Raw genomic sequence first — 13,454 nt, forward strand, 5'->3', positions numbered from 1 at the left:
GAATTCATTAAGCTAGCTGGGCACATTTATCTTTCTGTCTATGAGCTCCTCTCTCCCACAGCTGTAAACACTCAGCCTTGTGCCTGGGTGAAAGAGAAAGATGTGTATGGGAGAGAAAGAGGATTTGGGGGAAGAGGAAACTTTGTAACTTTATAATTGTCTGAAAAACTATGATTTACACATAAGACAGTGCTGTATTTTAACAAGTAGTGCGTCACATATACGGCGAACCAAATCAAATTCTGTTTTAAGAAGCTGAAACATTACTTTTTAACTGATAAATAAATACACTCTGTCCATTCTGCATAGGGAATATACAGAATGAAAGTCAAAAGCATTCTACAGAGGCATTTTCTTACTGAAATATTAGCAATATTTCAACTCACACTGTGCAAAGTAACTACATTAAAAAAAAACAACAATCAGTTTAGAAGTATTTTGATAAAGAGATTTGGTCAAACAAAATTCAATAACATGATATGAGGTTGTCAAGTGAAATAAAAAGATATCTTTTTCTTATAAAACCTCCCACATTTGTTTTTAAAAGTACTGCCAGGCTTTTACATTAATTTATTTATAAGAAGAATATATATATATGTACATATATATATGTATTTTAATTGTGACATCATGCAGAAAGCTGGAAAAATCTGTGCTAAATTTGGAAAATGATCTCTGTTGATGTTCAATGTACACAATGACCAGTCAAAAAAAAAAACCCCAAAAAACAAAAAAATCACCTTAATATCTCTGTGTTTATGTTAAAATTAAAATGAAGGCCAAAGTAAAAGACAAATATTGGTTCTATTTCTTTCTGTGAAAAATAAATTATTGTATAATTCGCTACCTGTACAATTATATGTGTATGGACAGAAGTAGGATAGACATATCTCTTTTACCATAAGGGAAGTTTATATTCTTGCAGGCACAAAATGCATTACAGTTCACATACTGTAAAAGTACCAACTACTACACTTTGATTTGAATTGATTATATCTGAGAATTAAGAAATAAAAGCTCTGTAATGTCAGAAGAAATAGTCTTCAATCATTATTCTGTATGTAATTGGCTATTGCATACATCTTCTGGAAATAATTTTGCCTGCATTATGAAGTGCCATTTTATATTTCTTAATATAACACTCAAAAAATTCTCCTACACATTTTCCAGCATTCAAGGAATCAAATTTGCTCCAACAAACACTTCCATGTGCTTTTCTATTTTTTAATTCATTATTTTTGTTGTGCTTTACAAGTGGCAAAAGATGACCGTTATCACAACCAAATTACATTTAAGAGCATCATATTGCACCTGAACAGGAATGCTGATATTGAACTAGAAACACATGATTCAGGCACAAAGACTAAGTGGTATTAAAAAGTAATTCAGGAGCAAGTACATGGAAAAACTCAGCTGAGGAAGATTAATTTAGATCTATCAATAAATTTCATTTAAAAGATTATAGAGAACACTAGCTATGGCTCAGTTTTATGGAGTCATTAACCAGAAAACAGAGCAGGGATGCGATAGATTACAAAACACAAAAGAACCCAAAGGAAATGTCAGCTACCAAAGGAACCAGGAGTAGTCTGCTGAATACTCAGCATAATAAATAAGGTACTAAATCATAAAATACAACAGTTCAGCACAAGAGATAAGCAGCAGAGACATGCTGAAAATAAAAAAAATCAGTGAAAAAGTAGTTTATAGCAATGTAGTAGTCAAATGACTGCTGAAAAAAATAACCCTTTCAGAATGAGATGATAAGTCTCTGAATGCTGATACCGGTCTGTACTTGCAATGTATGGTGGAATCAGGGTTACACTTGATTTCTTTTGAAATTAATGTCTTAATAAATGCTACATGTATTTACAAAGAACAACAGAGAATTTTTCAATTTACTGGAAAAAAAAAAATAAAAAATATTTAACCTGTAGATTTTTTGCAAATAAATCAAAGTCATATTATGGTTACTATTACTTTAAATTAAAAAATGATATTAATTACAAAGTATTATCCTATGTATTATTTCCAGTGTTCTCTTTTTTGTTGTATACCTGATTATACTGGAATCATCTAAGCTTATTTAACTATGGACTTGAAAATTTATATATATATAAACTTACATGACATTGAATATGTTCACAAGAATGGATTTGATAAATGAAGACAACACCACATAAGCTAGACAGAGGGTACATGGAAGCTGCTCTATTTTGTTAGTACTTTTTTTTTTTTTTTGCACCTTTACAATGAAAATTTAAAATGTTATGACATTATTAAATTCATAGTGAAAATGATGATATAAACAGACCAGTAGCAGATTACTAAATGCTATTTTCTATATAGCTATATTATGTACAGTTGATTTCTACAGTTAATGTAAAAAGACCACTATATATTTTTTTGTTTGCTTTGCTTTTAAATTCGAGTCAATCATTAAAATATTTTTATAAGTGTATTTTAAAATATGTGGGCTTCACAAATGGTTGCATAAATAACGTAAGGTATATTATTGACAATGAAGTGAACTGAATGGCAAGCAAGCCAGTCACAAAGAATGGGAAAAGATAGAAAACAGTTTTGAAAAAACCTTTGTCTTTAATGAAAAAGTTCTGGACAAAGAAATCATAGTTAACAAGCTGATATTTTTTAAAAAAAAAAAGAAAAAGAGAAAAAAAAGAAATACGCTTAGCAAATGATTATTTCTCTTCTGCAAAACACTGCTGTGAAAATGTCTGTAATGCATTTTTGGTCTTAAAAGCACGGGGCAAAAAATACACCTTGTATATCAATGTACAAATGTTAACATACACTACGTGCTCAAGTCCACCTAACATTGTAAGTTTTGCTAAAGAGCTGCCTTCCTCACCATCACTCCAATGCTTCTGTCTTCAAAAAACTGGACCTAAACATGACATGGTGTCCTGCTGCTTTGATTCAACAATAAAAATAATTTAAAGCTTTTATATGACAGTTGTATTTTCCATAATATGAATACACATATAGTTCCTCAATGTTGTTTTTTGTTTTTTTAAAAAAAGGTTTTTTTTACCAAAAGTAAATAATACAAAAGAATCATTCACCTCTGGAAGAAAGACTCATGCCAAACCAAGAAGACAGGAGGGGAAGGAAAGGGAAGGAGGGGAAACCAAATGGAGGGAGGGAGGGAAGGAGAGTGGAATGGAGCTGGAAGCAATCTTCAATGATTGTAAAATCCAGTTCCTTGAGCATTTCAGAGAGAACTGAAAGTTAAAGCGTGCTATTAAGAGGGTTGCCCAAATGCCTCGGGAGCACAGACTAGCTACAACGCTACAGCGTTGGGCGTCACCTACTACAATGGTGTATCAACCACCTTGCTAGGAAGCCTGTTCCAGTTGTTAACCAGCCTAACAGTAAAGATGCTTTTCCTGATAATCAGTCTGAACCTCAAGCTGTGCAGCTGGGTTCTCTTGCTGCACATCCACTCATTGATTCTCAGGGAGAGGAGACCAGCACCTCCCTCCCTGCTTCCTCTCTTCAGGAAGTTGTAGAGAGAAAGGAGGTCACCTCTTGGCCTTCTCTTCTCCAGACTAGACAAACTAAGTGTCCTCGGCCTCTCCTCACAGGACATGGCTTCCAGCCCTGTTACCAGCTTTCCTGCCCCCCTCCAGAACACATTCATGCACCTGAACGTCCTTTTTATATTATGGAGCTCAGAACTGCATACAGATTTTGATACTGCATGAATGCCGAATGTTCATGTAGTAGGAGAATCCTCCCCTTTTAGTCAGCTTGTTTATGCAGTGATTAATGCCTTCAATTAATGCCTTCATGCAGTTTGCCCTGTTGGCTGCTGAGCACAATTCTGGTTCATGCTGTGCCTGCTTCCACCAGTACCCCCAGGTCTCTTTCTGCTGAGCTCTTCCACAGTCATCCATCTCCCAGTCTGTACCTGTGTCACGCATTTTTCTGTCCTTCTAGGGAGTCAACAGCACTTTCCAGTTCAATATCAGCCCTAGAATATAGGGCTGATATATAGAATAATATAATACGATATATAATATAATAAAATATAATACAGAATATAGAATATAGAATAAATCTGTCCCTTGGAGATGTAGCCACAAGTTCTGTTTACCTTTTGATTCTGCTGTTCTGCCAGTCATCATTCTGAACTGCACAGACTTACTTAATCTCAAAATTGGACAGTATATTCCAAAAGTGTCGAAGAGGAGTGTCAGAGAATCAGTGTCAAAGGACTCCAGAAAGATTATAACCACCACCTTCCTTTCAGCCCCCAAGTAAGTGATCTTGCTGCAGAAAGAGATGAAATTACTAAGGACTTACTCTTGATTATCCTACATTGACTATGCTTGACAATAGCTTTATTTGTCAAATGTTTTTCAGTATCCACCAGAAAAATCTTCTCCGTTATTTTTCCAGGGACTGCATAAGACAAACAGGTCTGCAGTTTCCTAGACAATTTCTGTACATTTTGTAGCTGGCTATAATGTCGGCTATCTTCCAGTTTCCAGGGACCTCCCTCGACTCCCACAGGCTGTACTAAATTGTTGAGAGGAGTACAGCTAAAATGCCTGCTAATTCCTTCAGCATCCTGGGGTATATCTCATTAAGCCCAATGCATATAAAAATGTTGAGCTGTTGCAGCTGTTCCTTTACAGTTTTGGTGACCACAAACTGAAATTCATTGCTCCCTAAGTCATGCTCCTGCACTTCAGAGGACCGGACACCTAAAGATCTATCATTAATATTAAAAACTGAGGTTAAAAAAACATTAAATACCTCAATATTTTTCTCTCCCTTACTGTTAGGTGAGTATCTGCATCAAGTATCAGTGCAATGTTTTTCTTTGACCTTCTCTTTCTGTTGACATACATGAAAAAGCCTTTTTTATTGTCTGACACAACAGTGGCCATTGTCGCCTCAAGCTAGGGTTTGGCTTTCTTGTCTCCTCCCTTCAGATGGGAATGGTGGCTCTGTACTCTCCCTTTGAATCCTGACCTTGCCTCCAGATGTCATAAATTTTCTTTCTCTGCTTTAGTTCCAAGAAGAGCATCCTGTTCATCCACTCTGATCTTCTGTCCTGCTTGCCTGACTTGCAACACAACGGGATTGTTTGCTTCTGGCTGTAAAAGGTAGTTTTAAAGAAGTGAGCAGCTCTCATGGACCCCTAAACCTTCTAGAGCAGATTCCAAAGGGATGTTGCAAACTGACTCCCTTAGAAACTCCCACTACCCTTGCTACCCTCAGATGGTGTTATACAATCCTTTGGTGTAACCCTTGTTCATAAGAGATTTCCCCTTTCCTATAGATTCTATCCTCTCAAACAGTCTTACTAGGTTACAGGCCCAGAAATATTTCCCCCATCAAGATAGATAAGTCCCATCAGGCCACCCTTCATTTTAAAGGCTCTACCATGGCTGTAAAACCCAAAATTCTGGTGAAGTCACCAGTCACCAGAGCTAGACATAGCATAGGACAACTGAGGAAAATACTACCTGTGCTACTGAGTCCTTCAGCAGTCTCCACAGAACTGCTAAATCTCTGTTAAGTGACCTCAGGCTTCCTGTTGCTACATTATTGGAAACACTTGAAAGAGGAGTAGGCAGTTCTCCACAGACTACATTACATGCAAAAGTTTATTAGAAACATATCTGATTTGAGCCACATGGAGGAAGCAACCTTCTCTGTGAAGAGGGTGTGGTCTACAGATAGGAACCTCCATTCCCTTCAAGAGGGACAAGAGTCAATTTTCTTCAGGGTAGCTGGTATGGTGATGTGTTTTGTACTTAGGATGGAAATGAGGTTGATTACACACCAGTGTTTTAGTTGATGCTGAGCAACGCTTACACTGATTCTTTTATGCTTGTCATGTTGTTCTGCCAGTGTGAAGGCTGAGGAGGCTCAGGAAGTTTAGAAGGGACACAGGCAGAACAACTGACCAAACCTGCCCAAATAAATATTGCATACCATATGATGTTACGCTCAGCAATAGGAATGGGGCAATTAGCTGCAGATGTTGCTCAGGTTGAGCATTGGTGACCTAGGGGTGAGCAACTCTGTTGTGCTTCACTTGTATGTCGATTTTTCTTTTTTTTTTTTTTTTTTTTTTTTTTACTTGTTTAATTTCTTTAATTATTATTAATTATTATTATTAATCTGTCCTTTAGTCAGCTTTCAAGTTCTTGCACTTTTTTTAAATCCTCCCCCATCACACTTGAGTGAGTGAAGGGCTGTGTGTTGCTTAGCTGCCTGCCAAGTTCAACCACAACATCCATGCTAATCATGAATTATCAGGACCTACAAATTCTGCCTGTCTGTCTTGCTAGCAAAAGTGGAAATGCACGGAGGAGAGTCAGGACATAAAAGTTACTGTGTCTAACCAAATACACCTAGATTTTTATACTTCTGTGTTTTTGCAGAAGAATCTGCCAAATCCTTCTGTTGTAAAGCTATTCTTTGAGAGTTACTGGACAAACAAGTAGGAGACTAAAAAATTGTAGGCAAACACCAAATATTTCAAAGAATTAAAAACAAAAAAAAACAAAAAAAAACTACCCTAACAAACTATTCCATACTTATTTCTCAAGATAAAAGAAGTACTTAAAATGAAAGCATGGCATGGGCTACATGCATTAATGACGTAGTCACCAAGTTGGGCTTCATCCCTTCTGTGTAGGTGTGAAAGATTCCCTACTCCACATTAGTATGTCTTTCGCTAAGATCAGTGGACAACTTGAACTGTAAAATTAGTTTTTATTATTCTACTGTATTTTAATGAGTTTTATTATCATATTTGGGATTGTGTTGACAAACACAGGATAACTCCATCAGCCTCATATAACTTCATGTTTAAAACACATTTTGTTTTCATTGGATTTCATATGATTATTTAAGATTATCACACAAGAATGTATGTATTTGAATGATGAAATATTAAATAGATGACTGAAAAATTACTCAGCTTTTTTGTTTGTTTGTTTGTTTGGATCTACACAATTCTCAGTGTCATTAGAAGAAAATCTGCTTTCAGATATACATGGCTAGAACAAAGACATTTTAATAAGGTATAATTTTCCAGTGGATTTCATTGAGAATATTTATTTTCTGATTTTTTGTCAAAGTCAACTTTAGCTGCAGCTCAACAATTAATCTATGTATTCACTTTCTAAGTATTCTTACCATTCCTTTTGACTTGTTGCTGATCACTTGCATATGTCAATTGTTCTTTTTATAAAAACCAAACATCTGCTTTCAATTTTATTTTTGTATCTAAAGTTTTATGTAAGCATTAACCAATTCATTGGAAATTGAGTTCACATATAAATGTGGACTAACAAAGCTGCTACAGACTTACATTTTCATTAATCTTTCTGTTATGGGCTTACTGGGAAAGCTCAGAAAACCACGACACAACTAGTAAAAAAATATTTTTTCATCAGAAGTATTCAATGTAATTAATTGTAAATCCACACCTCTGTTCCTGTGCAAGCAATCTAGATTTTGGCATTCGGACATATACCACATACACCCCATACACCTCACAGTCCCCAAACCCATAACTCTGCAAATTATGTCAGTGACAGCATAGCTCTGAAAATTGTTCTGTCTGCAAATGATCGTGAGATTTTACCAGAGACAAGTGAATATGAAACATGTAGATATCAGAATGGAGACAGGCGCACTAAAATAAGCAACTTTGAATGCAAATTGCCAGCTTCTTTAAAGGTACTTTGTTGCTCATCAGTGGTAAACATTTGTGAATATATTTGTTTTCCTATGTTCTAAGATCAGTAAAAATCTACAGCAGTTATGTTAAATATACTTCATATCTACTGAAATGATAATCTATGGGCAAGTATATTTAATTGCTGTTTAGAGAATAAAACAGGTAGGACTTGCTTTGTACCTTGAGAAATAGTTTTTGTTTCTGCATTATTGCTGTTTTTTATTCACAAGAGCAAGTAGAACAGCGATACTAGATAAAAAAAAGAAGGAAGTGATTAAGTGGTTTCAGAAGAGTTCATAAAATTTTTTTTAAAGACTTAACATGTGGAAAGAATGGAAGATTTATGACTGGTCTAGACGCTGACTATTTAATTCCCACTTCTGAGAAAGTTAAGAATGAGTAAGGCATATGCCTCTGAGAACACACTAGCTACATTCAAATCTTTTGAGGACCTTTTAAGTGAGACATTTATTTAAATGTTTGTCTTCAAATATTTGTACAGTTCTGCTCTCCCTATCCAAGAAGTCAACTATCTTTAGTGTGCTTCGTTGCAATCAGCAGGGCTAGGCTCTCAAAGAAAGTCAAGAAGAGAAAATGAATCTTTATTAAATATTATTTAATTTCTTTGGTAAATGATCATTCTACTCTAGATTAGACATATTAAAGAATCTGGCTTCATGATGAAACAGGAATCAATCCATATGCCCCTGCACGTTTTGTAATTGAGGCAGCTCAGTGGATCCCAAGAACAGCTGGCTATCTTTTCTTGAAGTTGTGTGGTAAGGTTCCTAATTTCAATGTAGGTTGTTTGTATCCTATGTAACGTTGAATTTCTTGAATAAATGGTGTGGTTCAAATAACAGTCTGCCCTTTGCTATTGAATCTGATTTGGTTTAGTCTTCATTTCTATTGCTCTTAAATATTTACTACAGTACTTACAGAGAAATGTGATGTCTTCTCTATGGACATCCAAATGCCATTATTACTCTGAGTACAAGATGATTGAAGTCTCATCGTGATTTGTTTTTCCAAATTTATTTGAATGAATGAGTGTCTTTAATCTTCTGAAATTTCAAAATGTAGCCTTTAGCATTTTTCACCAGATTCACATACCAGCAATTTAGTTTTTATGTCCCTGTAGGATGATCATTCTACATCCTTTCTCTTCTTCAGCTCCACAGAAATTCAAAGCCAGAAATATATTTTTCACAATGAGAACCAAATGCAGCAAGAGTCAAAACCTGGCTTATACAGATAATTTTGGAAAAAAAATTCTAGCCCTACTCGTAAGAGCAAGAGTGAGCCCCCATCTCTTCTGTTTGAGAAGTCTGAGTTGTCTGCTGCAAGGCAACCCTGGTTTGTAAGATCAGTAAGAAACATTCTCAAATTTGATAGTGCAGAAAAAACATTTCTCCTGAATCTTCACAGAAGTGTTACACATTCTTCCTGTTTGTCATATCTAAGAGCTGTGTTCCTGTGTGTGGTTAGAAGGTGTTACGTTTTTTTGTTGATGATATATCTTTTCCCTAGTCTGGGTCCTATCTGGACAGTGCTAAATTCAGTAAGGGATCTTATTATCTCATTAAAATTCATTGACGGAATATGTAGAGCTAGATCCGATATATTAAAGATAAGAACATCTTGGGGCATCTGCTTTCCTCTTTCCTTCCAATTAGCCTAATTATTGTGACACTATAAAGACTCCTGCATAACAGAAAATTGTAAACATTTTCTTAATTTATAAACAGTTCTTATTTAATTCTAAGTTATGCATATCAATACACGTCACTATTACTATAACTATTCTTTTCCAAAGTTTTTGTCAAAATTAAAAGCTTTCCTAATAGGAAAAAAATAAGGAAAAACTTAAGCACACCATCAGTTTAAAAGTAAATTACAGTGACACCGTAAACAAATATTAGGTTTGCTGTCCACATACTTACTTGTGACCCATCTCATGGGCAATGGTAAAAGCAAGATTCAGACCATTGTCCTCTGCAATAATACATTTTCGTTTTTCACTGCACATTCCACTCAGATATGCTATACCTAGGAAACATAATCACCATATTCAATTATTTTAATTATTAATAAACATCTATATTAAGGCATTACAACCTGAAGCAGGTCTGAAATCTCACTGTGGTCAGAGCAATCAAATTATATATACAGGTAATTGAAAAACAAACAGCTTTTGAGTTACAACAGCTGATGATAGCAGAAAAATAAATAAAATGTATTTAAAAAATCACAAACAACAGCAGGATTAGCTGACAGTAATACAACCTGATTGTAGAGACTGCAGTGTGCAGAAAGTGTTTTGTTTACAAGCATTACTTTAATAAAACATGACAGAAAACAAGTATGGATATTGATGTGTAAAATAGTTAGAGAAAAACAGGAACTGGTATTTTCTCTAACAGATTATGAAGTAAGGATGCAAAACACAGAACATTGCACCTAAATTATCACTGTTAAGTATCAACATAATGTAGAATGTTCACTTAGAACTGCAAAATAATCAGATGCTGAAGAACTAGTAAAATTCATACACACTTAAAATTAATGTATTTATTTATTGTACTAACATTTAAGTTTTCAAGAAGTAGAAGTCTAAAACAGTATTTTGAATATATGTTCTATTTCTAAAAACTACAGTCTATAATTTTAAAAGCTTGATCAACATGAAGCTTAATTTGTGTAATACGTAATGGTAATTTTTCTCAGGCCATAAATACATTTAGTGGGAACTCACTGTCATTTTCATTGCTTGAAGTTTCAGGGAAAAGGATCAAAATCCTGTTTCAAGTGTTTGGCCTGCTTCTTGGGAACATCCTTGTGATGGAATGGTGCCTTCACGATTAACGTGTTGCTGGGTGTTTGTACGTAAACGTCAAGCTTGAAATGTTTGACAATGTTTGAAATTTAGTCATAATTAGTATTCTAAGTTAATAAAATGAAAGTCATTCTTCTTATAATCCAAGTAATTAAATTAATCAGTATTTAAACACTGCCCTTCATCCACAATGTGAAATTCGAGTAGTGCCTCCAACACAAATCTTGCAGTGGTGTTCTCAGTTGAGCTGACTAGAGGTTTTTGGACAAAGTGCTCCTATGACAAAAGTGCTGTTGAGGTTTGGCCAAAACAATCAAAAATTAGCTTTGAATGCAGCAGAATAGTTCAGCTTTTACTATATCTTTCCAAAGAAAGTAGAAAAAATGAAATAGGGGTAAAAGAAATTTCGTCTGCAAAAAATAGCAAAATATGCTCAAAGGAAAAAAAAAAAAAAAAAAAAGAAGTTCTTCCAGCAATGTCTCATGCTAAGTATAGATATAATTTCTATTATATCTACTGAAAGTAATGGAAGTAGTAACACTAATTTGTAATGCAGTATTTTGAGTGCTGTGCTCCAGCAGCTGAAACAAAAACAAGAGATAATTCCAAGACCATCTTGTGCCTCATAGCCACACAATTATGTTTTCTTTCAAGTTCTAATTAGCAAGCAGAAAAAGAACTGTTTTTAATGTTACAGCAAACAGAAAAAGAACTGTTTTTAATGTTACAACTCTAAGTAGTAGAGATGATAACATCTGAAGAAGCATATAGCAGGGCTCTAACTTCAGCCAACACCAATTAAAACAAAATTGTAAAATTATTATCCTTAAACAAAATCCAGTGCTTGATATTAAATAGTTGTGACCATTCTTGTTACTACAGTGCATCTTGTTGAGAAACACATTTCTCACTGACAATAGTTATACTCAGCTGGATAAAACTTATTTGTTGGAATATGAGAGCTATTCCAAAAGTAATGCCTCCTATTTGATAATGTTGGCCCACAACATCAGAGTTGGATGATGGTGGTATGGCAGTAGAGGCTGAACTTTCTCACCAATATCCCATTACGTTTTGATGCTATGTGACAGATGACAGCAGAGGGACACTGACAACTTTGCATCTGACATGAAAGTCTGGATAAAGCAAAGGTGTGTCACTGAATTCCTCCATGGAAAAATGGCACCCACTGACATTCATCGACATTTGATGAACATTTATGGAGAACAAACAGTGAATGTGAAAGCAGTGATGTGCTGGGTGGTGCATTTCAGCAGTGATGACAGCTACAGTGGTTCACTTCCTTCTGTGCAGAATTTACTAGCATGGAATGCAGGCTTTTGTTATCACTGGTGAAAACTCAGATCTAATAGTAGTGACTACTTTGAATATTTTTTTGTGGCTAAAAATTTGCTCTATTAATCAGTGTTATTGTGCTCTTTGTATCTGTTGTAATTTCCATTACAATAAATACAAGGCTTTGCTTTCAGAGCACCTTATATATATGTGTGAAGAGAATTCCCAAATAAAAATCTGTTTGATGCTCACCAGTTTCTTACAGGGAAAAGAAGTCCCTACTGTTTTTTTGGGCTCCTAAGAGGGACAGTCCAAGAACATTACCTATATCTTCCCATACAACAACGTGTACTCTCACTTGCTATCCACTGCCTTGCCTGTCCTAAAAGCAAAATTTATTCTCAAAGAACAATATACATTGCAATATTTTTTCTGCAGAAGCAGTAGTATGTTCTAATAAGCATTTTCAACAGTACCAAAAATATATGACCAAGACGGTTTGCATATATGACAATCTTTGAAAGAAAGTGATTACACTCGATCCTTTTAGATGCAACGTATGAAATAGAATACCTGCATTTCATTTAGATTGAATTAGATTTTAGATCCTAGAAATTTCCAAAAACATCAAGTGCAAGGCGTGTTTTACGGCTTTGCCCTTCTAAGAGACATCAGCTTTATACATGAAAGCCACATCAAACAGCAGCTACTAGATGTAAATCAGTGAAATAGTAACTGTGAACTGGTTTCATGTCTTTTTGCTGGTTAACAATTGCAAGTGCAGAAAGAAAGAAACTGACTTCAGCAAGTAGCTGATCTTGTTTATTTGTCTCTAGGTAAAAGAAAGAATTTCTTCTTTAAATATATGAATGTTCACTGTAGCTTCCTGTGGCTTATTAACACAGCTGGAAATGCTCCAAGGTTAAATACACAAGGAAAAAAAAGAAAAAGAAGAAGAAGAAATAAAGAACAATTGCTCCTTTGTCAAGATTAAACTACTCCCAGTGAACTCCAAGGCTCAAAGGACAGCACAGTTTCAAGTTAAAACATTCAATATTCAAAAAGCATTGGCTAAAAAGCCAACATCATCTCACTCACAATTTAAGGAAAGAAACTGTTGTCTACCCATTAAGAAAGCTGTGCTCTGCAGTAGAAAAAAAGTACTGCCTGGAGACACACCACATATAAAATATCAAAGTTACCTCAGTGTAAGTAATTCTGTATTTATTTTTCATGCTAATTCAGAATATATAGAATATCTATTAAGAAAATAAGCTTTGCAGTTGTGCCCTAGAAGAATTATACAAGTGACTGTGTTTTCTTTTCAAATGTGTAAAGATGTGAATAAAACAAATGTTGCTTCAAAGAACTGCCACACAAATCACATTACTAAGTATCTAAACAAATTCATCGATTCATGTACTCATTCATGGGTTGCTGTCTGTAGCAGAAATTCATTACCTATAAAAAAGCCTACTGTTAGTGTTACCCAAAGGAATGAAAGTACCGTAGTGAAAAAAAAACATAATCATTTTAAGAAATAAGCAGACAAATACAAACATTGCTCTTTCTTACAGCAGTCATACAACA

The 13,454-nt window shown here is 34.8% G+C and overlaps 1 protein-coding gene across 1 annotated transcript in view; it reads right to left on the reverse strand.

Moving 5' to 3' along the window:
* The window catches only part of ADAMTS19 (ADAM metallopeptidase with thrombospondin type 1 motif 19), a 158,687-nt gene that overhangs the window by 64,978 nt on the left and 80,255 nt on the right, over positions 1–13,454 (reverse strand). The window contains exon 8 of the mRNA XM_042866331.1: positions 9,676–9,781. Coding sequence (XP_042722265.1) covers positions 9,676–9,781 — 106 coding nt within the window. The remainder of the gene's footprint in view (positions 1–9,675; positions 9,782–13,454) is intronic.

The sequence above is a fragment of the Lagopus leucura genome, unplaced genomic scaffold (genome assembly GCF_019238085.1).
Source record: "Lagopus leucura isolate 7727_CA_CO unplaced genomic scaffold, USGS_WTPT01 Super-Scaffold_810, whole genome shotgun sequence".
NCBI classification, from domain to species: domain Eukaryota; kingdom Metazoa; phylum Chordata; class Aves; order Galliformes; family Phasianidae; genus Lagopus; species Lagopus leucura.